The 26,328-nt window shown below is 40.2% G+C and overlaps 1 protein-coding gene across 2 annotated transcripts in view; it reads right to left on the bottom strand.

The window, feature by feature from the left end:
- mtnr1aa (melatonin receptor 1A a) overlaps nt 1-19,759 on the bottom strand; it is a 40,109-nt gene extending 20,350 nt beyond the window's left edge. The window contains exon 1 of one of the 2 annotated variants that reach the window (XM_084931744.1): nt 19,151-19,759. In XM_084931744.1, coding sequence (XP_084787870.1) covers nt 19,151-19,334 — 184 coding nt within the window. In that variant the 5' untranslated portion in view covers nt 19,335-19,759. Of the gene's footprint in view, nt 1-3,300; nt 3,432-19,150 lie in introns of those variants that run through there. The other variant, XM_084931745.1, reaches the window with a different exon arrangement.
- Between the last annotated feature and the right edge of the window lie 6,569 nt (nt 19,760-26,328).

Below are 26,328 nucleotides of genomic sequence, written 5' to 3'. Positions count from 1 at the left end.
TACCACAAAATGTAAAGGAAATTTTCATTTTAATTTTAATTTTAAGCAAATTTTGCTTCACAATCAATCTGTCTGTGTGGTAGACCTTGCTTTGGTCTTGACCTGACTTCAGGCTTTTGCAAAACTCCTAACAATAGCAAGCTAACTGCTATTTGTATAGCATGCTAATAGCAAGCTAATTGCTATTTGCTAATAGCAAGCTAATTGCTTTTTATAGAAGAGAATTCTTAAATAGAGGTTTTCCAGACACGTGACAGCTTACCACGTGATATTAATTTGTCTACTAAACATTAAGCAGATGAGATAAACTACTATGAGTAAACAAACAAGTGTATATTCTCCCTCTGAGGAAGTAAAACACTTTCATGGCAAGCATCTTTCTTGTTATGTGGGGAAACTGGGCTGAAGATGGATGTTAACTGTGTTTACTGGTTCTGTGAAGTGCAACCCTGGCACTCCTCTAATGTAGCAATGACAGTGTCCTGTCACAATCAATTGGGAAGCTTTAATTAACCAATTCATATTTTGTACATTAGTACAAGCCTAGAAAAATCATCTTGTAAGAAAAGTTAGGATGTTATTATTTTTAGTTTGGAATATGGCACATATAATCATTATTATTAGAGTGGTTATAAGTTGGGATTTCTTGTTTTGAGGCAGGGGTAACATCCTTTTAAGAGTTTAGTACTATTCAGTCCCTTTTATAGAGGGCTACTTGACATAATTTTATAGTCAGTTTTGGAGAAATGACGTTATGACTGAACAGGCTCTCATATACATAGTGGAGTTCATTTAACCCTACAAGGAGGAAAAAAAGCTTTAAGAAATGGCTAACATCAGTTAAGACGACTTCACCCTTTGCCTATGCCTTTCGACTCCTGTCTCATAAGTGTCTGCAAACATGCCACTTTGTGAAGCAGCGTATACTCCAAAAACTATATAGTGCAACCATAAGAACTGAAAAACGTGTCAGAAGTCTGCACAAAATCTCCTTTGAAAATTCTTACCTATTCACACACACCCACATACACATGCACACAAGCAATTACAGGGTGCCTTGGATTCCCATTTGCAATTTTCGAGCAGCTTGATCCTGTCAGAAGATTGGATTGATCCCATTTATGTCATTTAGGTCCCTAGAAAGCAAGTATTTAATGAGGAGTTACTGCCACTCATTATGAAATGAGCACACTCATCAGGCTTCAAGGTTATTGGGGTCATGCACAACTTCAGGTAAATCCGCATAGTTACTGTTTTAAAGCTTCACAGGGATATAAAAATATAAGCTGTAAACAAAATCACAAATACTGAAAAGGTGCACTGCCAAGTGCCATACATAAACCAGGAGTTTTAAACAAAGGGAGTATTTTTCAGTTTAGTTTATATTTCAAGGAAACAATTAAGGAAAGAAACCTATACTTACATCCAAGGACACACATTTGTATGAACACTGTAAAATTTGGGAAAGCTGCATACAAAGTAGGAAGCATGACCTGCAGTTGCAGTTAATCACTTTATATTTTTTATATTATAATTGTATTAATTCTAACCACTATAATCGTTTTTCCCTGTGTGATTAAATAAAGTACAGTACGAGTCTGTGGTGAATATTTATGCCTGGGGATGAAGTTATTTTTAGCTCCCTATTAAATGCATTTTACAGTTGTTGTGAAGGCAGTGTCATACATGGTGGAAGTTCAGAGCTTATCATCCTGAACAGCTGATGCTGGGCTGCGTTTGTGTGTGTTTGTCTCCACGTGTATGTGCTGTTTGCTCCCCTTTCTCACAGCTGCTGCTGCTGAACAATTTCAGGATCTCGTCTCTTGGTAGCCTATTAGAAACCATGAATCTAGTGGGGGGGGGGGGGGGGGGGGTTTAAACCATTACTTCAAAGGCTGTTTCCACAACCTTGATGCAACCAAAGAGGACTGACGTGTCTGATGACTTTCATGTTCAGCTTCCCTGATCAATATCAGTAAAGCAAGTCATTTGCAGTCGTGAGCGCACAGAAAACGATCACTCGTGTTAAAACTTCAGCTCTTACATTTGGTATTTTGACTGCATGAAAGTGCTCACACTGGCTTGTTTGGTGCTTGTGGGAGTTATAAAAAGATGTTTGTTCAGATGCTCAACAAGCTGTAAATGTCAAGGTCAAACTTCAGACAAGTATACAGCTTACTGTGTTTGAACTCAGGCAGTGATACCCTGTTAAAATTAAGGCTTTATGCTTATATAGCAAACATGATGTAGTACATGGCAGTGCACTAATGGCACCAGAGTCCAAACTGAGAAACACTACAAGTCTGCTTGTTAGTTTAGCTTCTTAGCTCATTATTTTGGCTTTTCTAGCAGCTCTTTTCAGCAAAAAGCTCTAACAAGCCCTGTTTGCAGCACCAAAAACATAGCATTTAAAGCCTCAGAGATTCAAAGATTACACTGACTGCTTTCTGTTAACCCATTGCTGAAACTACCTTATAAACGCAGCACTGGATAAAAGGCAAGAAGTTAAAACCGTGAAAAGTGAAAATCCAAAGCACGTACTCCTTGTCTTATGTTATGCCTCCCATCAGAAAAATATGCAATAAACAAGACTGCATGACAGCTTTAGGTGATGGAATGGTAGCGTAATGAGTTATGTAACTGTCCTACAGCAAAAAAAATCTTTTGTATATTTTGATATATCATGCCTGTTCCCATGGAAAATCGAGGTCAGACCAGAGCTTCAGCATCTGTTGAGCTGTATTATATATGATTAGTTTGTGCAGCAGTTATTTCCATCATTCCATCTGACCCCAATTGACCTGAAACTGCATAACGTAATCTCCTTATGCCATTCTTCCTGCATTTTATGAACCCCATCTTTTGACCTTGTTTGCAGACTTGCATACCATGAAGTTTAAGGCTTTGGAAAGATTAACTATGTTATTGCTACAGTTAATAACTTTTAATAGCCTTACTAATACTTACTTAATGTAAAAGTTAAGACATATACAGAGCAGCCAAAGGGTCATCTTCTCACTAATCCCAGTATCAAAAGCCACTGTCTTTTTTTTTTTTAAGTTATTATTATTTTCCATATTCAAGTGTCCCACAACCTTTTGTCCTGTTCAACCTTTCCCATCATACTTAGCAATGTCTGTGTGTGGGTCTATGTGTGTATACAATCTCAGGAGCATATGCACACAGAAACTGTATCTGTGTGTGGAAGGATGCTTTGCGAACCAACAGTAAATACATAAGAAAAATAAGCATTGTGTTTAAACACACAGAGCAGCTGAGAGACAAACATCAATCACTCACCCATGCTTGTCATCTAAACCCTCTCTCATCCAGTCTGTGTGTTTCACACACACACAATTATTCAGCCACAACAAGCTGGTGATAGAAAGAAGAACCAAAAGACAATTAGTACCACCAGAACACATCATTCCTTTAAAATATTTGGAAAAATGGCCCTAGTGCTTTTGACTATAAATAAGCAAATAAATAATATAATCTCTCAATGGAAATAATTATTTAGTCTATATGATGAGAGAAAATAGCTTTAAAATGTTATTAAACTCTGAATTATTTGGTTTTTACAGTGTTAACAGCTGCACCATTCACTGTCTTTTCATAGTAACAACTGTTAAGATAATGTGTAATGTAAAAGCATTTGAGTGGAAAGAGAAATCCACAAAGAGTCATCACATGATTCTGCAGTTCCCTTGAGCCTCCTTGTTGTAGCATCATTCAGCTTACAGTTATAGAGAGCTGAAAAAGAGTAAACATCATACTTACATCAGCTTGAAACACTGTGTAACATCCCTAAGTGGCTAAAATATTTATTTAAAAAATGCATGTATATATATGTATGCAGTACATATATGTGTCATGGTCCTGAGTCTGCCGACTCAGTGTTTTGTGTTTCTTTATGCTTTTGTTTATTCTGATTATGTATTCCGTTATGATTTGCCATTTGTTAGGTTTCTGTTCTGTGCCTGCCCTGGTCCCACTTCCGTGTTCCCTCTGTCTGTCTATGGCGTCACACTGTCTGCTTGTGAATCTGTCTGTTTAGTTCAGTGTCTTGTCTGGTTCTCTGTGTCTGAGTTTCCTGTTTTATTCTGAAGGTCCCCGTCTCATGTGAGTGTGTTCAGGTTACGTTTCCCCAGTCCCATCAGCTCTGACTTCTCCCAGGTGTGTTGCCCTCCTGTCTCTCATCCCCTGATTACTGCTGTGTGTATTTAAGCCCTGTGTGTTCTCCTGCCTGTTGCTGGTTTGTCTGCGTCTCTCTGCCTCTCTCCCCGTTTCGTATGTTCTCAGGTTTGTTATTTAGTTTTTCCAGTTTAGGTTTCTGGGATAGGCTCCAGCGCCCCCCGCGACCCTGAAAAGGATAAGCGGAAGCGAATGGATGGATGGAGGTTTCTTTAATTCCCTGTCATCCCTCACTGCCTGTTTGCCACTACACCACCCTGTAAATAAACATCACTCGAATCATCAGTCATCGCCTGCATTTTGGGTCCTCCTTTCCTCCAACACCACACGGCTCGCCTCGGCAGCCGTGACAATATGTGTGTTGACTACACAACATTTCAGCCCCTCAATAATGAACACATGCAGATCAGACCTCAGCAAGTGAGAAATCTATGCATAGACACAGATGTTTAATTCCTAATGTTCACCTCAACTTTCATGACTACGGTTTGAACCACATCAGCAAACGTATACGTGGAATTAATCAACAAAGATAATAAATGAATGATCAGTTACTCATTTAGGATCTGATGCTACTGCGTTCGACACTAAGCACAGGATAACTGACTCCTGCACGTGAAAGCTGATAAGAAAAGACGAGGATAACTGAGTCTCATATTCTGCTTTTACAACAATTTGATGGACAACTCTCTAAATATTTTTTCACCCTCAGCAGAAAAGCAGCTCATCATCTCTGGCAACATTATCACCCTCCCTTTACGGATGTTTACCAACTACGCATCTCAAGTTTGTGTAACTTTCCCATCAGAGAAGAAAAGTATGTGCCAAAATCTACATGGCAAAAATCTCTTTTCCATCAAATGTAGTCCAGGTTTTTTTTTTTAAAACATTTCCTAAATGACCCTAAAATCAGGAATAATTTCATGGTCTATTGTTAAGTCGTCCACACGTTCAAATTCAAAGGTGAATTCGACACGAGAGAGCTGAGCTGAAACAAAACTCTAATTAAATTAGATGTTTTATATCGTTTAGTCTAAATATATATATATATATATACTTCTTATAAAACAAAAAGAATCATTACTTATTTCTGTGTTCCACAGTTCAAATAATGAATCTGTTAGTAAGACAAGAATCTACCTCTGCTTCCCTTCTGTGTGGTATCACTGTATGAATTATTTGTCGGTCTCCAGTAACTGGAACAAAGTGATGACTCATATTGTGATTTGCTGCCATATAAAGACAACAAAATAAAGTTGCTTAACAAATACAAAGGATTGCAAATTTTGTTGTTTACTATAAGTTTGTGAACTCTTAATTTCAGCTCAGTGTGAGAGTATCTCTTCCTCTGCTCTCTGTCTCAGTGCTGAATAGTTAAGGAAAATACTGCAAAGTACACGTGTGGTGCATAAGACTAATCTACAATCAATTAAAAAGAATGAATCTGTTATGCCAGCTACAGTGATACAAGACTATAGTTCCACAGTGTTTCTTTAGTCCAGTCTCAAGAGATGACTGCCACTCCCTGAGCCTGGAGCTTTCTTAAAAGAGAGTTTTTCCTTCCCACTGTCAACAAGTGATTACTCATAGGGCATCGTCTTAATTGTTAGGGTTTTCTCTGTCTTACAAGCTCTCTACCTTCCAATATATACCTTATATTTCTCACAATAATCAAGAGACAAACTACTCTTGAGTAATGTGAAAAAAAGATGTTAGTTCTTGCAAGTCCACTATGACTTAACAGAGTCATAGTCAGATAAATAGTAAGATAAATTTTATCATCTTTGGTTTTTGGGTCTGGTCTGTTGCTAGGCTGCCTTCCAGTGACACATGGCAAAAAAACAAACAAACAAAAACTCAAATCAACTGGCTGCTGTATAAAGCAGCGGTACTCAACCGGTTTAATGTCAGGCAATACTTTCACGGACCGGCCTTTAAGGTGTCGCAGATAAATACAACAAAATAAAATGATACGACAGAGACAAAAACTGTGGTATTTTGTAAATATAATAATAAACGTGTAGCTTTATTAGCAGCATCCTCCTGAAATGGCCAACAACATTGAGAGTAACATCCTCCTGTCTGCCACTTAATGCGCTCTGGTCGCTATGGTTATGCGTAAATATTTATTAAAAAAAAAAAACCACAAATACAACACAGGAAAAGACAAAGTTAACGAATAAAAACCCTGAAAACCATAAATTTCACACCTGAGCCTCAACTCTCACGGCCGGGTACCAAACGACTCACGGACCGGTCCGTGACCTGGGGGCTGGGGACTGCTGGTATAAAGTCAAGAAACTAACAACCTAACAGACAAGTGATCTTTGAATCTCAATTCACTGGGTGTCCGGAAATAGGATTTTGGACTGGATATTGCTTTTTGCCTGCTGCATGCTTAAGTGAGACATTGTTTTCCAACACACTTATCTTTGGGACCGTGTTTATGCTTCTCCTGTTTTGAAGTCTCCCCCACAAGTGAACCAAAATCCCTCATTTCGCACAGGCCTTGACAGAGGAGCCGATAACACTCCATGCTAAACGATTCTCATGAACAAGACAACTTGGCACTAGCTCTAAATGGAAGCAAATTCTCAAATCACAACCTTACTGACCTCATCATTAACATGCTCTCGCTGTGCACGGCTATAGTAGCTGCAAAAACACCATCCTCTCATTAGCACTTAGTCCAGATAAACAGGGTGATCCTGGCTGCACAGTATAATGGGAGGACCACAGGTTAATCTCTATAACTGTCCGAATGTCATTCGTTATTAACACCTACACACAAACAGAGAAAATCAAATCTGTAATACACTTGCTACGTGCCATTTTTGCGTCTCCGTTCTACCTTCCCCGTCTCATTCAGCCATAATTGGTGAACAGCTTCCACAGCAAAAGTAAACTTTCTAATCTGGCACTGAATTGCTTCTACATGAAATTACAACTCATAAGATATTATGTTGACTGCAAAGCCAGCAAATGCCCCCTTAATAAACATAACCCGCTGTTATATCGCACACATCTATTTGCATTCTCAATTTCATTGCTGCGCAACGTTTTTCCATAAAATGTATTAGATCATTTCTTCATACCTCAACAGGCCATATGAGTTCATTCTCATATTCCCAGAGAAAGTGAGGCTTAGATTGGGTCAGCGTGCACTAGCAGTGTGAACATCCAACTTCCTACTGCGTAATTCCCTATTGCTTTTGGACAACGCCCAAAGTACGCTGGAATGAACCCAAGCAATGTGTGAACGTGTGACAAAATACACTAATTTAGATAATAATCACAGAGAGCATGTTTATGGGTCATTAAAGGAAAGCATACTGTGACCAAGAAATCTCACACACTAAGCTCCTGCTCATTAGAGGGAAGCGGACGGCTCAACTAATTACTCTGTGAACGTGACGGGCCACAAAGAATGTGTCATAATCTGTCTCTTGAGAATTAGCGTCCACCTCTGCACTGCTATAATTATGGGAACAGGGCAATTTCAAAATCACTTGTAATTCTGCAGGCAAAACAAAGTATAGGTGTCACTTGGATGGATTCAAGTCCTCGTGTCAGTTATATAAAGAGAAAAGAGAAACTAAGTTCAACTCTGGTTTCATTACAAAGGTCCATTATAGTGCTAGAGATCTAAAAACAGTAATATTCATTGGTGAATATAATTAATTAAATCCCTTGAGTGGGTGCTTACTCAGACAATGACAGCAGTGGTATTTGGATAGCAAAGTATGATTACGCAACCTCAAGTATTAAATAAGTGGATCATTGAGCTAACAGAGCATGTGTTTCTGGTAACCTTAATGGATATATGAACAGACAGTCTTAGCTTATGCTCATATATAGTTAGGTCCATAAGACTTTGGAAGAGGACATATATTTAACTACCAAATATTGTTTCCTGCCTTGAGATATTTTTGCAAGGCCGTTACTTGCAGTCAATTTCAGCCGCTGCTTGTTTTTGAGTCTTTCTGCCTTCAGTTTATTGTTCAGTAACTGAAAAGCATGATCTGTTGAGTCAGGTGACTGACTTCCTCATTGCAGAATATCTCTTTTCTTTGCCTTAAAAAACTCTTGGGTTGCTTTTGCAGTTTGCTTTGGGTCATTATCGTTTTGCACTGTCTGATCGGTTTTGCAGCATTTGGCTGAATCTGAGCAGAGACCACTTCTATGGTCTTTCATGCGTTTTGGTGTTGCTGACCTGGTCAGTGTATTTATTTTTTAAAGACTGGACCAGATTGTTGTTTGGCCATTCCTAATTATTTTTGCTGTGTCTCTGGTAGGTTAATGTTGGTTTTTCAGCCAAATGATGGCCTCCTTCAATTTTTCCTTCCTTCGTGTTTTCCGGACCTTATATTGAGAGTTCCAGTGACAAGCTTCAACACTCAGAATCAACTCCCAGTCTTTTATAAGCTTCATTTGTCATGAAATAACAAGGTAACAGGACTCACTCTGCAATTAAACGGCTTGTCATTCAGTTGCCTAATTCCTCCTGAGCCTCTGAAAATGGGCAACGATGTATAAAATGGCTGTAATTGCTGAAGAGTTGATGCACAACTTTTGTTAAACCACTTCATTTAAAACTGAAAGTCAGAAACCCAATCACATCTTGACTGTTTGATTTCAAATCCACTGTGGTGGTGTACAGAAGCAAAAGTATAAAGATTATGTCACTGTGCAAAAACCTATGGAGCTGTTTGACCATGCGCTACATGATGGCTGACAGGTCATGACAAACTGCAGCAAAGAAATCCAAATGCGAAAGAACTTTTCAAAGTCTTCTAGCTCTATGTATGTTAATGTGCAAAAAAAAACCAAAAACAAGAGTGAACTAAACCAAACAAACTGGTTTAAAACAGAACAAAGTGGTTTCAGCTGCTCAGTACAGCTGGGGTGATCTGCTGATTTGGGTTATGAATCTCTGTGGCTATTTTTTCACTTTTTACACACAGTCATTTGACCCATTATTAAGATAATGATCAGCAGGGAGTCAAAAATGATGGTTTCTCAGTCTAAATACCAATACTGATGTTGAAAAGCGCAGTGATTAAAATCATTAAGCTCTTTATGCCGGTATCTCTAAATATTTATGTTGTCAAAAACGAATATGACACATGAGCAGGGCCATCGATACACTGGTGCATTGCTACAGCTTTAATAACTTCATTTATGAGATTCCTGTAAGTTCGTAGCATCCAGTATCTGATGGGCTGTGAGCTTCAAGGGACTTTATAGTGACCTACATCTATATCAGTCACATCTCATTCTTTGTTTTGTTTTTTTAGGATTGCGAAAGAGTCCCTTTCTTGGAAACATTAATACTGCCACTATGTTTGTGTCTGTCAGGCAAAAGCAAATGTTCTCAGAGTGCTTCTGGGAACAGTCAGGATGAATCTCCTCTGCTTCAGAATAAAAAAGAACAAACGGCCGTCTTCATGAATGTCTTAGAAAACACAGATTCCAGCGGTCATAAAAGCGACTCTGTTTCTGTGTGGCTTACAAGAAAATCTTCTGGAACTGTCTTCCAAGTAGCACACACTTTCCGCCAGTTTCTACATGCTCTGTAAATGGTGGAACTTCTACTTTAAAATTAAGTGAAAATATCAAACCTGGGGTTTTTTTTTTTCTATTTTAGACGAGGCTTTGTTTGAACGGTGTTACTAATTTAATCTGACAGCATCTACCCGCTAACCTCAGGATTATTTTTAGAACTAACTCTGTCACTTCTTTGTTCTGTTGTTACTAAAATTATATGTGTGTGTGTGTGTGTGTGTGTGTGTGTGTGTGTGTGTGTGTGTGTGTGTGTGTGTGTGTGTGTGTGTGCACTGTTGAACTCTTTATCTGCAGTGTGCATGCAAGAAGATGCTATCATCTGAGTGATAAACCAGGCTGCTGAACCAAGACACTGTTCTGCTACATCTGAATGGGACAGTGTTCACAGGGCTGCATCAAATGGCATTCATGTGTCTGCCATAATAATCATCATAACATGTCATTCAAGTGAATCACTCTGTTGGCTCACAGAGACTGATGAGGCTTTTTGATTGAGCTGTTTTGCTTGTTACTCCAGTGGGTAAACTGCGCCCTTAATGATAAAAGGGAGAGAGACGAGAGAGTGGCGCTGATAATGGGGTCAGTTTCTGCATTTGTCCTTTTTTTTTAACATTTTATGCGAGAAAAGCTGAGCTTGCAGATTTCTTTTTTTTCTATTTTAATGGTCATACAGTCTGACGCATTCACAGCTGGAAGCTGCTGAGTTCAACCACAGTCCTCCACTGTTGTCCACTGACTAGTAACGTTCGACTAAGTGCTTCATTCAAGGGCACCTTGAGCACAGATAAGAGCGCCTCTCACTTCCCTGTTCCGCCTCTGCTGATTCTCTCAGCTGGGATTCAAACTGGCACCCTTCCTGATACCAGCTTGCATTTCTAACCTGCTGGACCTGAAATGTGTGTGTGTAATCAAACAGTTAAGGCTCTACTGTAGGCACTCTACAGTATGGCATGTGTTATGCAGAGTTCCCGTTGGATGAGCATTAGATTTTACTTCTTTCTCACTGCCCCGAGCTTCCCATGTGTGTCATGCTGGGCTTCTATCAAGCAGAGAGACGTTTTTCACTGTACAATATTGTAAATGATTAAAAATAGCACAGGGAAGCATGGAAAGAGGGAGAGAGGGAGAGCTGGAACAGTGAATGGTGGGTAGAGTGGATGGCTGAGAATAAGCTCTCTTCTATATGTATTTATAGACTCATTATTTGTTGCTTTTGAAGCTAAAACGTGCTTTCCCCTGTGAGTATATGCATACAGAGTGCGACAGAGGAGATCACACACCGGACGCCCATTTTTTGTTAAATTCGACCGCGTCAATAACAACATTGGCCGTTACATAATCTGGTATCTGCAGGGTTTGTGTGATAACCGTCTTGTTGCCTGACTGGCTTGATGCAAAGTGCTATTGGCAGAATTCCTCTACAGGTACGGGGTCTGACAACATAGCGTCCTTAGAGAACGGTGGGGGTGTTGGATCAAAGTGATGCAAACAGACAGGGTGTCATGGAATATGAAGCCTGGAAGGTGAAATTTAAGTGAAAAGAAAAAAAAATGAGTGTACTGTGCGTGTTTGAGGGTGAGTACGCATGGGAGGAGGAGGAGGAGGTGGTGGTGGCGGTGGAGTACAAAGACAGTGATGGGAGACTCAGATGAGACTCAGGCACAAAAACCTGGTGAGGAGAATGTGAAATGCTGTGCAGAATGTAAACCAGTAAAGAGAGAAAAAAACCCCACAGCTTTCTTAAAGAAAAATAAGGGGGCGGGGGGACAAAAGCTAACGTCCTGATCACGCAGCAAATGCATTTCTTGTATGTTCAGAATGGATTTCTCCTGGCAGGGCTTGTGCAGTCAGGCAATACAGGACATATTAGAAAATGATTAAATCGTGCAGATGCTGGCCCCCGTAAAAAGCAGGCTAAGTCATATGAGTGCTTGCTGGGTCAAGTTGTCTTTCTCAGAGCCTGGAAGGAGGCTTAAGCCCAGCAGGACAATGTGGCACCTACTAAGACTGAAATAATCCAGTCACACTGAAACAAAAAAAAGGGAGTCACAGAGCAACTTTCCCATGATTGTTGCTAATAATGTTACGAGAGCATTAACCAACCCACACCAGCAGCAAACTAACATCTACCGCCTTCTCTTTCACCGCACGTCCAGTTTGTGCAAAAGCCTCACACCAGCCCTTACTCCTCCTCATTAACTCTACCATCATGCACTGTTGAACTCCTCTCTCACTCACTAACAACAAAAAGCTGCGGCAAACAAGCCAGACAAGGTTGGCAACACAAACAATGATAGCATCATCCCCACAATCCCAGCACCGGAACCAGAGCCCATGCCCATATCTGCTGCCTAATTAGATCTGCGTGTGATCTAATGTTTGAGTTTAAATCCTTATGAGAGGCGCAAAAGCTCTCTGGTGGGAAATCTGTACAAAGTAGATCTGCTTAATTAGTGAAAAACATATAAAGTATTTTACATGTTTCAGGACACGCGGGAGGATTAAAAGGAGCAGTCAGATCTGAAGTTATCAAATGCAAAGCAGCCCCAGGGCGCGCTGGCAGGCGCTCCTTTATTTCCGTGTCTTGGCCGACAGGAGGGACATTAACTAATCTATACCTGCGAGTTAAGTGCCTGGTGAGTAAAAGGAGCAGATCTTTATCCTCTCCCACTCAATGTTCACTTATTCAGCTTGGGAAAACTATAAATTAACTGCAAAGTCGCAGCCTGCCCTCTGTTACGTGTCTCTGGTTTATCTGCGTTTTTTACCTGCTGAAACTTTCCGCCGTAGCGTGCCGTGCTGATGCTTATCACAGCCATCACCACAGAAACTAACAAACCCAGCAAGCAGCTCTGGCTTCTACACCATCGGCCAATTATCAGCCAAATATGGGCCTTAACTAAACAGGCAGTATTTGCATTAGTTCATGGTTTTCTTCAAATGATAACGATCTGTGGGATGAATATGCGAGAAGGTATTAAATTCACGACAACTATTTAATTTAATATGAGCAGCATGGAGGATGTGAATGACTAACATGTTTATTTTTATAGGATATAATCTGATTGCATCTTGGCAAAAGATATAAAATACCTCTTATGTCGAGGACTTGGGAGCACACGTAGTCTCTGATCTTTCAAGTTATTATGGCTCTTTTAATAACTAAAACTAAGAAGCCCACTTGACCTCTGCTTTGCTCTTCAAAGACCATGAAATCTCTGACAGATTAAAGTGAAACTTCAGAGATTCCCTCCATACATGTTTGGGATTTAAAGTACATTTTCACAAAAATCAGACACTTTTAATGGTAAGCATACTGAATGTTCAGTAATTGTGTTTACCTTACTGTTCAGGTAAGTAATCACTACCCTGTAGGTAAGTAGTCACTAAACAAGGAGCGATGTGGTGGTTTACTGCTTGTGTGGTTTAGTTTGTTTTTCCATCTATCCAGCAGCAATGCTTTTTAATTTTATCTTGATGATCAGCCACCCTGTTTAGTGTTCTTACAGAGCAGTAATACGTTACACTAATGCTATTACAAGCACAATATCCTAAGGCAACTACTTCACATTAAAAGCTTTCATGTGACACCACATAAACCAACTTTCTGGTGAGATAATCTTTAGTCTTTTCATTAGAAGTAATGTGAACTAAAAACTTTTACTACTGAAACAAGGAGTTCAAGGTACTTTGCTTGAAAATGTTTCCTATTTGAACCTACAGTTTCTATGATAAAACATTAGATGATGAGTTAGTAGGAAGCAAAACAATGTGTGGACCCAGCAGCATATGAACGGCTTAACTTCCTAGCCACAGTTGAACGTTTTCCTAGATCCTGTCCCTCAGTGACTGTGGGTGAAACTGAAACTGTGTAAGCCAAAAGGGGGCTGAGCAGGGTTTGCAAAGAGGCAGCCTTGTCATCAGAGGTGGGAACACATGATACAAGCAACCGATATCGATAGTCTACTGCTGCTGGGAGTGGATGCATTATGCAGTGTGGCTGTACAATGCCTGGACTCTTTGCAGGCAAGTCTTTTCAGTTTTTTTTAACTCAACATCTAGATTTTTACACATCAGGGTTTTTTTTTAGCCTGGCTGTGTTTGGTCATGCAGAGAATGTGTAGCTACAGAATGTACAGTAAATAATAACCACAGCCATTCAAGCAGGAGGTGGTGCAGATGGTTCCAAAGCACAGCATGAAATGAGAAGATGAGTCATGCTGAGGATGTCTGAACTTTATGGAAAGAAAATATTAAGATAGGAAATTAAAACTTTACAAAGAATTAAAATATAAGTTAACACACACACATACATAATCAGCTGTTGAGTGTACACCTGTGTGAACAGAAACCTTTTGAGCCTGTTTATAAATGTATGCACAGATGTAACTAACCTTAAGTCAGCAGGCAGTTTGTTCCAAGGAACAGGACCATAGTGAGTGAAAGCCCCCTCAGCACACTTAGATTTAATTCTGAGAACTGTTAAAAGAGCTGCACCTGATGACCTGAGAAGTCTAGTCGGATTATAGACACAGAGCAAGTCAGAGATGTGCTGGGGGGGAGCCAGTGTGAGCCAAACTGACTTCAGTACTAAGAAAGTATGTTCAAGTGGAATATCTTCAAAGCCGAAGTTGTCCCACTGATCAGGTGGACAATCCAACTAATACAGTGTTGCAGTAGTCTAATCACCCTTGAAGGCATAGACCAATTTTTCAGTTTGAGATAAGAATTTTCAAACTTTTTATAGATTGTTTACGTAGTTTTTACAAGAGATACTGTCGAAAATGATGCCAGGTTATCTGACATCCTTACTGTGTATCAGAAAAAGAGATATTAAATATGAAACAACTTTTTGGACTTTTTGGACCAACAATGTGTCCGTCTTGCTTTTGTTCAGTTGTGAAAATAAATTCTAGACATCCAACATTTAATGTCATCAATGCAACTCATTAGTCAGTGAACAAAGATTAAAAACATTTTTCGTTTTTAATATGTGACAATAATGTAAAGACTTCCAAAAAAGTTAGGGAGTTAGGTTACTTTCATTTAACATTATTGCTAAATCAAATTGTTAAACAGTTATGTTTTACTATTGCTTAAATTTTCCAGGCGAAATAATACTTCTTGGCTTCTTCTGAGCTTACATGACTTGACTTACGCTGTATCACTGGATATACTGCTGTACCACTACTGTTGCACTATAATGCTGCTGCTGGTACTTTACTTTAGTAGATTCACTCTTTGAATTAGGAAGTGTGTTATCACTGACAGGAGCTTACTGAAAAAGGATTGAAATTACCCTTCATTTAGTTACATTTATAAATGTTGTCACCTGCAGGCATCCATAAAACATTAAGTATTTTTTTAAGTAATGTCACAAATATTATTGTTGCAAATCTTCTTGAAATATTGTGATATAAATTTGATGCTACGTTACCCAGTCCTAATATTCATTTTTGTAACTATGGCCCAATAAACATTATCCTGACATGTCAGCTGATAGGTTTTTTCTTTCCGAAATGCAAAATATGAACAGATAACTGTGTGTACTTATTTGCTTACTTGTTTACACGCTGTATGGATCAGCTGGTTGTTTTACTTGTGGCATTCTGAACACGTGTGTTGCAGAATGCCCCCTGTCATCACTCATTGTTGAAGGGTGTTTCTTGCGTCTCTTTGTTACTTTGTCACCAACCCTAGAGATAAATCGGCTGGAATCCGAATGTGATTGAAAAGTTAACATGCTTTGGGCCAGCCCCTGTTTGTGAGACTTTAAAAAATGAATCCACAGATCAAGACTTTAAAAATCAGGGGGGTAACTTCACATCAGCTAGATCCGTGTTTTAGATTCGCAGGTTGTTGTTTTTTTCCAATTATACAAAAGGAATGTGCAAATGATTTCATTAACTTTCTTCTTAAATATCAAGTTAAACAGAAGACAGTTGTTATTCCTCAGTGTAATCGTACAGAGATTTGTGCAGCCCCAGTAAAGCTAGGCATAAAAGACTTCACCTTCTCATAAAACAAGTGTTTCAAATGGCTTTAGCTCTGATGAAAGCAAAACAGGAAGCTGCGAAATCAACATCTACTGTATACCATCTACAGAAGGGGATGATCTCTTTATTAAGCTCCACAGTGATGAGCCAATTTAGAATCTCCCGACAAAGCCCACGGATATTTAGAAACCTAAAACATTCATTTTCATTTGAGGAAATTGCAAATACCCCTAATTCTGCATAATTCCTGGAAATATTCATTACACTGAGACCAATAACACTGTAACAGATACTCGAGGGGTAATAAACGATCAGAAATAACATTCTGCGGGCACGCGGCCAAGTCACGCAACGCTGAAAAAGGATAAACACTACGTCACACTCCAACACAGACAGCCCTGCTCCAATGTGGAGCTCTTTGGTTTATTATGCAGCAGCACATCCCAGCACACCAAGATATCTGTACACTTCTCACTTCAGACTGTGAATGGTACAGTAGTAAATCACTGTCTTAACTTGCCTGTTTTGCTGAACTTGTTGTTATGTCTTGAGATCAGTATGAAAACACTGGGACATAAATGACACCTTTGAGAACTAACCCTACACTTATCTTTTATTTCCATTCACAAACTCAAGAAGCTGCTTACTAAAAACACATGATGCCGTTCTGAGGCAACGAGGTCTGCTCTATTTCCACTGTTCCATTATGCTTAAAACTTTGGGTATGAACCCGTTTTCACAGAATGCCAAACCAGCTCATTGTCTTTTGTAAAAAATAGAAAATGTACATGGCTCGTCTTCAAAAACTGAGGAGAAGCCCTGAGTCTTGTGCCACATTATTTAGGAAGGAAAGGAACTGCATGGCACAACGTCAAGTTTTTGTTTTGGTTCTTATAAAGAAAAAGCAACATAGAAACCATCACAGATTACATTCCATGAGCTAATGTTCCACTTTTGTGAGAATCTGCCAAAAATGTCATTTGAGACACTTCCTTGTTGCCATTATTTATTTTCCTGTTCAGAATTTCCTTCATCTACTGGAAAACAGGTACAGTTAAGATGATTTATTGGCAGTGAGTAGAGCTCACAGCATTGATTCTGCATCCAGCCACGCAGCTCAAAGCGCTCACCATGTGTTGTTGGCTTCACGTTCTCTCACGCTCTGGCCATTTCATGCGCTGACGGAGGGTTTGGCCATGCAGAGGCAGCAGTCCTGCTGCTGCCTGCAATATGTGACAGCATTGCCTGCCAGGTTCTCCACTGAGTATATTTCATTACTTGTTATTTAATTTATCCCCCTGATGCCGAACTGCTGTGCAGTTTCTAACAACATTTAGTTTGTGCCATAGAAAACAATAATTCCCACTTATCTATCTATCTATCTATCTATCTATCTATCTATCTATCTATCTATCTAGAGAGAGAGAGAGAGAGAGAGAGAGAGAGAGAGAGATGGATATTAAAGCACTTTCCTAAGAGGAGATGGTCAGTAGAATATGTGGTCAAACAATCATTTCTGATTCAAATTCCCACAGATAAAAATGCTGATTAAAGTATGACTGCAAAAGCTTTTGTCTGAATCAATATGTCTGCCAATTTGCACACAATTTGCCAATGGGCTTTGAACATAAAATTGAAAGCAGCTTAAGTTAGTCATGCACGTCTTTGAAAGTTGAATGGAAAAGTAGCAAAGGGGCTTCGGAGGCATGAACTTTGGGGAACCACGTCACTAGCTTCCAGAGGCCTTGTTTGCATTCATGGGAAGGATTTACGAAGCGCAATTAAGCTGATGATCCTTCCTCTAACTTCCTCTGGAGATTCACGTGTCAGACTTTTCTTAGAGGAGGGATGACGGATGGAAAACGGAAAACATAGCTGAAACATATGTATCATTCAAGCTGGTGTGCAACATTAAAGCTTTGAAGCGACATAAATCAGCCGCATGCTTGGTCGAATTCCTGCAAGTTCATTATGACCTCCTTACATCCAATTAGCTGTAATTAATGGAGCAACTTCAAAAGATGCTGTTTCCTAAATTCATCTCCTCTCTTGTCTCGCACTTTGTCCCACATATCATGCAGCAGAGAGGCTTACAAAATCGCACAGATGTATTTTCAGCCTGAGAGACTAAATCCACCTCAGCACGACTGTGTTGTGAGCAGCTCTAATCCAGCTGTAGCAGAGGGTTCTGCGCGCTTTCTCAAAGTAAGGAGAGCCTGTATATCCTTGTACATCCCATAGGGTCTTCCCGGGGGTCTCGATCCACATGATGGAAATCTATTCTGACCCTAACATTTCTGCAGTACGCGGAATTGTAATGTCAGGGGTGTGTTTAGCAAATCACCCAACTACAGCCTCCAAATGATGACAACCTTGGTACGCGTAGCTGCCAGCTAATGCGAGCAGACCTGAGCATGACAGGAGCCTCTTGGGTTTTCTCAGCAGCGCTCTGTCCTCCGACTATTAAATTATGAGCGTTTTACCACCTCCGCTGAGCAAGGCAAACACCGCTGTGTCAATCTCCTTCAAACTCGGGGGCGCACAATTTAATCCTCAGCCGAAATCATAATTGTATTACTGGTCGATCGTGTATATAAAAAGCCCACGCATATATGACAAAAGTTCCATCATCGGGCTGGTAATATGATAACATTTTGGTTGATAGTATCGTTTATTAAATTGAGTTAAATATGGCTGGAATAACGGCGATAAAGGAGAAGCCTGGGAAGCATTAGTGCGAGCAGTTCTGGGACAAGTGATGGGCATTCCCCGTCGCTTCACACTGTCAATAATCGCTATAATGTTTCTCTCCGCTTCGCTCTCCTCAGAGGCTGCTTAGCTGACGCGTACTTGACAGTAAATCATAAATCATAAATCATATCAGCTCCAAAAGTAGGCTATGGCGAGTTGATGTGTGTGACTATTTGGTACAACTGGCCTCTGTAATGAATAAATATCAAAGCAAAAATACTGATGTTAGTAATACAAGTGGGGGTAAAGAAGAAAAACATGGATTGTGTCTTTAGCCTACTGTGCGACAAGCTTGTCGCGAGCGCAAGCATCTTTATGCTTGCTCGGATTTCTAATTATCAGCTCGCTGGTAAAACAAACAAAACCAAAAAAGAAAACGACAACCGTTAAAATCGCAAAACAAAACGACACGTTTCTGTCACTTAAAATAATTTCGTGGCTATAAACAAAACAATAACACACTTGGAAACGAGCTGTAATTAATAAGCACGTATTTTCAGCTAAAACTGTTATCGTTGTCACTTTGCAAATTAGAGTCAACCAGAGTTTTTGTTTCGCTTTATTTTATTTTCTCCCCAAACCTAGCTGAGTAATCAGGCTCGCGCCGCTCTGGCGCCTCGCGCGCATACTTTGCCCGGGCTCACCTGCGTTCCTGAGCTTTTTGTTCCGATAAACGGAGAAGATGACCAGGAGGTTGCCCAGGATGTCAACGACCGTAGTGAAGATGAGGAAACACCCCAAAGTTGTGGCAACCCACGGCGGGCGGTTCAGGACGGTGTCAGCGGGGTCTGGTAAGGAGCTGTTCAGGTGAGACCCATTGATAACCATTGTACAGCTACAGTCGCAGAACTTTCTCAACTGAGCCAAATTCACCCTGCACTCCTAGAGCCCGGGTCTCGGAGTCGTTGCTGCTGCTGCTGGTGGTGGTGGGATCCTATAACCTCCCGCGGGGTTCATCTTCATCCCCTCCACGCGCCGCTGCTGCTCCTTCTTCTTGCTCTTCTTCTTTCTCCTCTCCGCCAAAGTGAGCTCTGCCCAACTACCGCGGATCAGCTCTGGCAGCCTCCCCCTCTCTTTGGTCGCCTCGGTGTCACTTCTGCGCCCGTGTGCCATTCACTTTGTCGGTACGCATGTGTGACATGAAGCCGCCACTTCAAACCATCGCAGCATGTGACCAAACAGTTCGCAGAGGGGCGCTTTTATTTCGAGGGAGAAATGCTGTCTCTCCGTGGTCGAGCAGTGAAAGAGCAACTCCACGGCTAAGGAAGCGTCCTAGTTATCGAGCGAGTTCATTCATGCCTTTGCGGTCGCTCGCTGGTTTTATCTCGGGAAGCCATTCATGATTATTTTTGAAGAATCATTCATATTACCAGGATCTCTTTCAGAAAAATCACTACTTTTTCCGTGAATGCTCAAGTGCAGTGGATTTAAAGTGTTTAATGTATCCAAAATGTAGATTTCCCATAATGCGTCTTATTTTTTGTAAAATCTGTAAATACTTACACACGATTGTAACTCAGTGACTTAATATAAAATAGTATAACACAGACACTGCAGGCAGTAATCCCTCTCTCTGTTTGTATTCTGTTAGATCATACATACTGATTGCCCCTGGCGTCCACGCTCATCTGTAGTTTGAGAGAGTGCCGGCTTTCTATACAAAGAGTAGCAATTATGCTATTGTTTGTTAATGATGTTGAAAATAAGTGGGTCAACCCCGTTCCAAACACACAAGCATGCCCTGGTTCATGAGCCATCTCATTACAAAAGGGGTTGTCAGAGTAGTAATAACAATAGTAAACATAAATAAAAATATTTGTTTTTGATTTTGAGGATATTTAAGGGCTGTGTTAAAAAAAAACACGCACATTCATAGTGTCGTTCCTCACTGATGATTTTTCAGTATGATGTACAGCAGAGAGAAAGGGTTAATCAGGAACCACAGAACAAATCTGCAACTTTTCGGATAATCTATTAATGTTTTGGGGGATGTTTCAAGTAGAAAGACACAGCTTTATAAAACTTATTAAAATATAAAATTGTAATTTAAGTTAAATTTCAGGTTTTAGAGCAGGGGTGGGCAACTCCAGGCCTCGGGGGCCGGTGTCCCTGCAGGTTTTAGATGTGTCCTTGAACCAACACAGCTGATTTAAATGGCTAAATTAGCTCCTCAACATGTCCTGAAGTTCTCCAGAGGCCTGGTAATAACAAACTAATCATGTGATTCAGGTGTGTTGACCCAAGGTGAGATCTAAAACCTGCAGGGACACCGGCCCTCGAGGCCTGGAGTTGCCCACCCCTGTTTTAGAGTCAAAGTCATGCAAAGTAAGACATCTGAGATTTTGTTTCTGACATTTTCTCTATTGATTTGACTGCCTAATTAAGAAAATAACAGCAAACTAATCAATAGCACCACAAGACCCCCCCTGCTAAATTTTACTCTTCATACTCTTCATCCTCACAGTTTTTTTTCTCCTGCTCTCATATTTCGCCTGGACACTTTAAATGCAGGCTGTCGTGTGTCTTTCAAAGGCCTGATTAATGGAACTCTGCCGAGATGGTCGCCTGGTTTAACCAGATGGCCAACTCTATAAAGAGTCCTGGGCCGTGTTCCAGAAAGAAAGTCAAGCAAACTCACAGTTTAATACTAAACTCTGAGTTTGAGTTAAATCTGGGGTGGAAAACATTAAGTTTTTAGTCCCAGAAAATCTGATCACAGTAGGTTCAGTCAACTCTGAGCATGCTCATCCTGAGTTAAGTGCATGAGTAGAGAAACCAACTCGTGATGCCATACCCTGATTCACTGTGGCAGCTGATAAATGAAGAGCACAGCCTCCATTTTAATCCATGGGGACCGATTAATATGAAAGCATGTCAGTTTGGACGAGTCAGTCATCATTTACCCACCCTGAAGTTTCTTTAACAGATGCTGGAATCCTTCCAGATTTTGCCTTTGAATATTAACTAATATTAACACGTGAACATATTTTAGCACAAAAATGCGGTCCAGATGCATCCGTGACATCTGCAGCCTGGATTCCAAACTTTACATCAAACTGCATTTAATATGGCTTTACCAACCGTGACTGATTACAGCATGGAGATGTTGTCATACAGTAGTTCAGTAATGCATAATGAATGTTTGAGTGGAGAGGCACTGTCTGACAACCTGACAGCTACCCTAATGCCCACAGAGTCACAGATTTAGAACAATGTAGCATTTAGGCTTTTATCTAAACTGATAAAAAGCCCATAATGCACACTTCTCACTGTCTCCATCCTTATATCGGCAACTGAGAACATGCTAATAACCAGGATTTCCTGTTTTTTAAAGACCTATTTGTGCGAATTAGTGGTCCTGCTTGTGCTTTGATATCAACTGTGAATGAGCAGCTGACTGATGGAATCAGAGGGAAACTCAGGGTTTGGTGAAGAAAACCTGACAATGAAATAGGTTAGGTTACCCGGGTAACTGTCTCAGACTTTAAGTTAACTCTCTTTCTGAGTTCCCTCTCTTGTCAGAGTTAACAAAATAAAAGTTTTCACTTAAGCCGCTTCCATTTCACAATAAATTGATTCACTGTGCTGCTGAACAACTGTTTTTTCCCCTACTTTTGTCTAGACTGTATCTCTCTCCCTTGAGTTTGTCACGGGTAGATTTCGATCAGTTTTAGACGTCTGCAGGATAAATGAAGCAAACAGCCTGAACTTGTACTCAATCCGGACTACCACAGCAAAGTGTCTGAATTCATCTGTCGTCTGGTACGGTCATAGCGATCAACAAAAGGTAACTTTATTAACAAAAACAATAATTTTTTTTTAAAACAGGAATCCCAACAAAGCAATAATAAAGACACACAGCAGCTGTGTGCTTCCACCACAGTGATGTTGAGGGACAGGCTGACAAACATGATGGGAAAAGGGAGGACTGGAAATACACAGAAAAGTAACTGAAAACAAGGTGGGGCAGTTGATCATGGAGGTAAAAGGACACAAAGCAAAAACAGAAGCATAGATGACGTTATTACCAAAATAAAACAGGAAGCTACCATAGAGAAACTCACACAAGGGCAAACAGGGTGACACGGAGAAGCACAGGAGACACAAAGAAAACTTGACCATAGCTTTTATAGTTGAGGGATTATAGTTTTTGGATTTTCAAAAGGAAAAAAAATCCCACTCTAAAGTATTTGCAAAGTGGGCCTGTTGAGATTCTACAAAGCTCTGACCTATTTGGCTTCACAAAACCATGTGTGCATCCTGCTGTCATCACAAAACAGTCAGCTCAATGCATGTTTTTTTTTAATCCCCATCTTTACATCATTTTAAGTCAGTCGGTTCATTGTGGCCTCAGGTTTGCTTTTATGTTGACAAGGCCAAAGTTATTCTTCACTATCCACCCATCATAACTATACTACGACTTGACAAAATTATGCCCCATCATAATACTGCACTGGCTTTTGCACTCTTCCTTTATCCTCCATCCTCATTTATCATTCTAAAATACAAACAACTCATTATTATCAATTATTTGTGATTGGTGTTCATTCAGAACCCATTCATTATCTCTCCCCATTTGTCTCAATATTACATTTTAGGTCAGCTTATTCTTCATGCCGAGCAACATTACAGAAATCCCTGTTGTACATCAGAACGGAGCGAAGGGAGGAAGAAAAGAAGCGGCAAAGAGTGATTTTGAATAATTAGAGCAGTTAGTGAGATAAAGAAGCATACAGTAAGAAACAGTAAAGAGGAAAAGGGGAACGGGGAGGTGGGGGGGATGAAGGACGGGCTCTTTGTGTGTCACTTTGCTGATGATAAAAGAAGCTTCAAATGCATCAGTAGAACAAGTGAAAACAGCATGAAAGCTCTTACTTTGAACTGACTGCTTCATAGCTGGAGAAAGTATTGCTCTGTTTTGCTGAAAGTTACCAAAGATTTATTTATTTTTTTTGATTTGCTCTGGGCTCTATCCTGGCCATTTGTGGCCACTTCACTTTTCTTTTTTCAACCATTTTTGTTCTGTTAATGCAAATGGAATGAAACTTCCCTAAGGTGTGTATTTTTTTCAGATTTTTTAATTTTCAACATCAGCTCCTTAATAATATCAATAATATTCACTATACACCAAATTGTTCCTCTTGGCTCTATCGTTGCCATTTTTGGCCAATTGAAACCCATTATAACCACCTTTTTTGATTCCTTGTTATTGGCAGTACTATATCATGCGATTTAGGTAAAATTGCTTTCATTCTAAACTCAACACATGAAAATTGTAGTTTTTAATGTTTTTTACCAAATTACATCATTTACCCATTTTTGGCCAAGCAAGCGATTTCATGTAATATTCCGAGTTTCTAGTAGCGGCCTTTGATGGCTTACCACACTCCAATGGACCAGAATAATGAAACAATTTTGACACAGGTTTGATCTTAAGGATCTAATAGTTTGTGTTTGTGCATGACATTGCAGCACAAACATGTATTTGCAAGATAGACTGGAATAAATAATGACGCATCAAACATTACATAGGCTGCAGTGAATTTCTGTGGATGCAGGCTATTGAGCTTTGAGGTTCCCAGTCAAACGTAGCTTTGAAGCACATGTTAAAAGCACTTTTACTCTTGTATTTTTCATAAAAAAAGACCATACTCAAAATATTAACTCTAGAAACAAAAACAAAAACAAAAAAACCCAATCACAGGACATTTTGCAGAGTTCAAACCTGCAGCTGCAGCACAAACAACAACAAACACTGTTTGTAAACGTGTCCTGGAGTTTATGCAGGTGCAGACGTTACTACTGCTGCAAGTAAGCCTAACAGCTTCCAGATCATTTATTCTGGCTATATGGCAAGAAGGTCATCACTGCTTCAAGCACTGCCTATATGATCTGGTCAGAGAGCAAGGACACCAAGCAGTCCTCTGCCCTTGAAGAAAAGACATCTGCCCAAGATGAAGAAACTTCCTCTCCAGAAGATGAGGGGACAATCTCCAAAGAGGCTGACTGCATCACCACTGATGTTGAGTACTAGTCAGTGCCTGAGTCCTCTTCATTGGGGGAGGATTGGGGTTGGGGGGCATGGAGGTGGAGGCCGAGCAGCTGATGGAAAAGAACATAGGAGCATTTTCTGAGACCAAGGAGCCGGTGACTGAGTGGATCCCTCATGAAAGGAAAACCTTTTGGGTCCCACCACTGAAGAGAGACTCTCTACAATCCAGTACCCACTGGTATTAAACCAGGGGTCACCCTGTATGCAGTTCCCTGCATTAGCAGCCTGAGATCTACTTTTGACTTTTTTATAACAACGGAGATCTTTTAGCTGCTGTGCACCCTTACAAACCTGCACGGGAGGCGAAGGTGTGAGGATTGGAGGATTATAGATGAAGTGGAGATAAAGCCTAAACCAGAATAAAGCAATACATAGTATGTTGGATGACAACACTGGAAGTTCTCAGGAAGTAAAAAAAGGCATGGGGTTCAGACTCCAACTGACGGAGGAGCTCCGAGGACAACGTCTTTCCTTTGAGCACATTGGCAGAGGAACTCCTCAGATGAAAACTGGCACAGGGGAAACAACCCGGAGCTTCCTCCCCAGCTCCTCCAGTTGCAACAGAGGAAGATTTTGTTGTCTGTCTGTGGCTTCACCAAAACTACCACGGCGATATCCCACATGCCAAAGCAACAGAGGAATGTGCTTCTTTTGACAGCAACACACAAGGAACCAGCAGTCAGTGATGGGGAATAAAGGATGCGTGAAAGCAAGAAGCAATCCTGGACTACAATAGGCACAAATATTGCTTGGATAACTTAGAGGATGTTGGCACCTCGAGTTGTAGAAGGAAAACTAACTGCTGGCTGCTGGCTCTTTTCTCCAATCTCCTGGATGTCTTGGGATACGATGCCTTTGTCCTGCCGGAAACAACTTCACTGAAGTGGGGGAGTCCTCTACAACCTACAAATGAAGAGTGATCCTGGGAGAGCTGGGACACATGCTGGTGACCTCAACAACTGCAAGACACCCTTCTCCTTAATTCTCAGCCACTTCTGCCATTGATCTCAAGATACAGTAGTATGAACCAGAGTGTGACCCACACCCCACCAACGAAATGAGAAGAAGGTGCAAAAGGTGCACCTCCAGGATTGGAACAGCAGCCCCTAGCACCAGGTGTAGAAAGTGTGCCTACAAAAAACACTCTAATGTGGTTAGTACATCTTGCTGCTAATGAGGATGCACACAGAAGCACACACTGGAATATAAATTTCAATCATTTTATTGGTCATTTCAGTGGTTATTTGGTCATTAAATTCCCTTTCTGGCCACCAACACACCATGTGTGATTTTCTTTTTGGCCATTCAACCCCCCCCCCCCACCCCCCTAAAAAAAGTACAATTAAATCATTGTTACTGTTACTGTTACTGACCTGCAATGATGATAAAAAGAAATATTAGGTTTCATCATTCATATGCTAAAAAATGTGAACTTTACTACTATTACTATACTTTATTACTATTTTTACTATAATAATACATAATCTGTCTGGTATTCAAAGGATATAATATCTGAATTTGAATTATATTTTGGTTTTCATGACTAGGACTGGTGCTAATTTAAAAAATCAAGTCAATGAAAGTAGAAATTTTTTTAATATATATTAATTTCATAGTATTTTGTAAACGTAAACAGGGGGTGGCCATTTTTGGCCACGAACAAGCTGAGAGGGAGTTTTTATGTTTTTCTGTCACTGCACAAAAGAACAAAGATGCATAAAACTTATTGATACTGTTAATTATTGCTATACATCTAACCTCCACCATGGT

This window comes from Perissodus microlepis, chromosome 6 (assembly GCF_051167445.1).
Source record: "Perissodus microlepis isolate ML-2025 ecotype Zambia chromosome 6, ASM5116744v1, whole genome shotgun sequence".
In the NCBI taxonomy this organism is placed as follows: Eukaryota; Metazoa; Chordata; class Actinopteri; order Cichliformes; family Cichlidae; genus Perissodus; species Perissodus microlepis.
The sequence above is the reverse complement of the archived record's forward strand: the minus strand, read 5'-3'. Positions and strand labels throughout refer to the sequence as shown.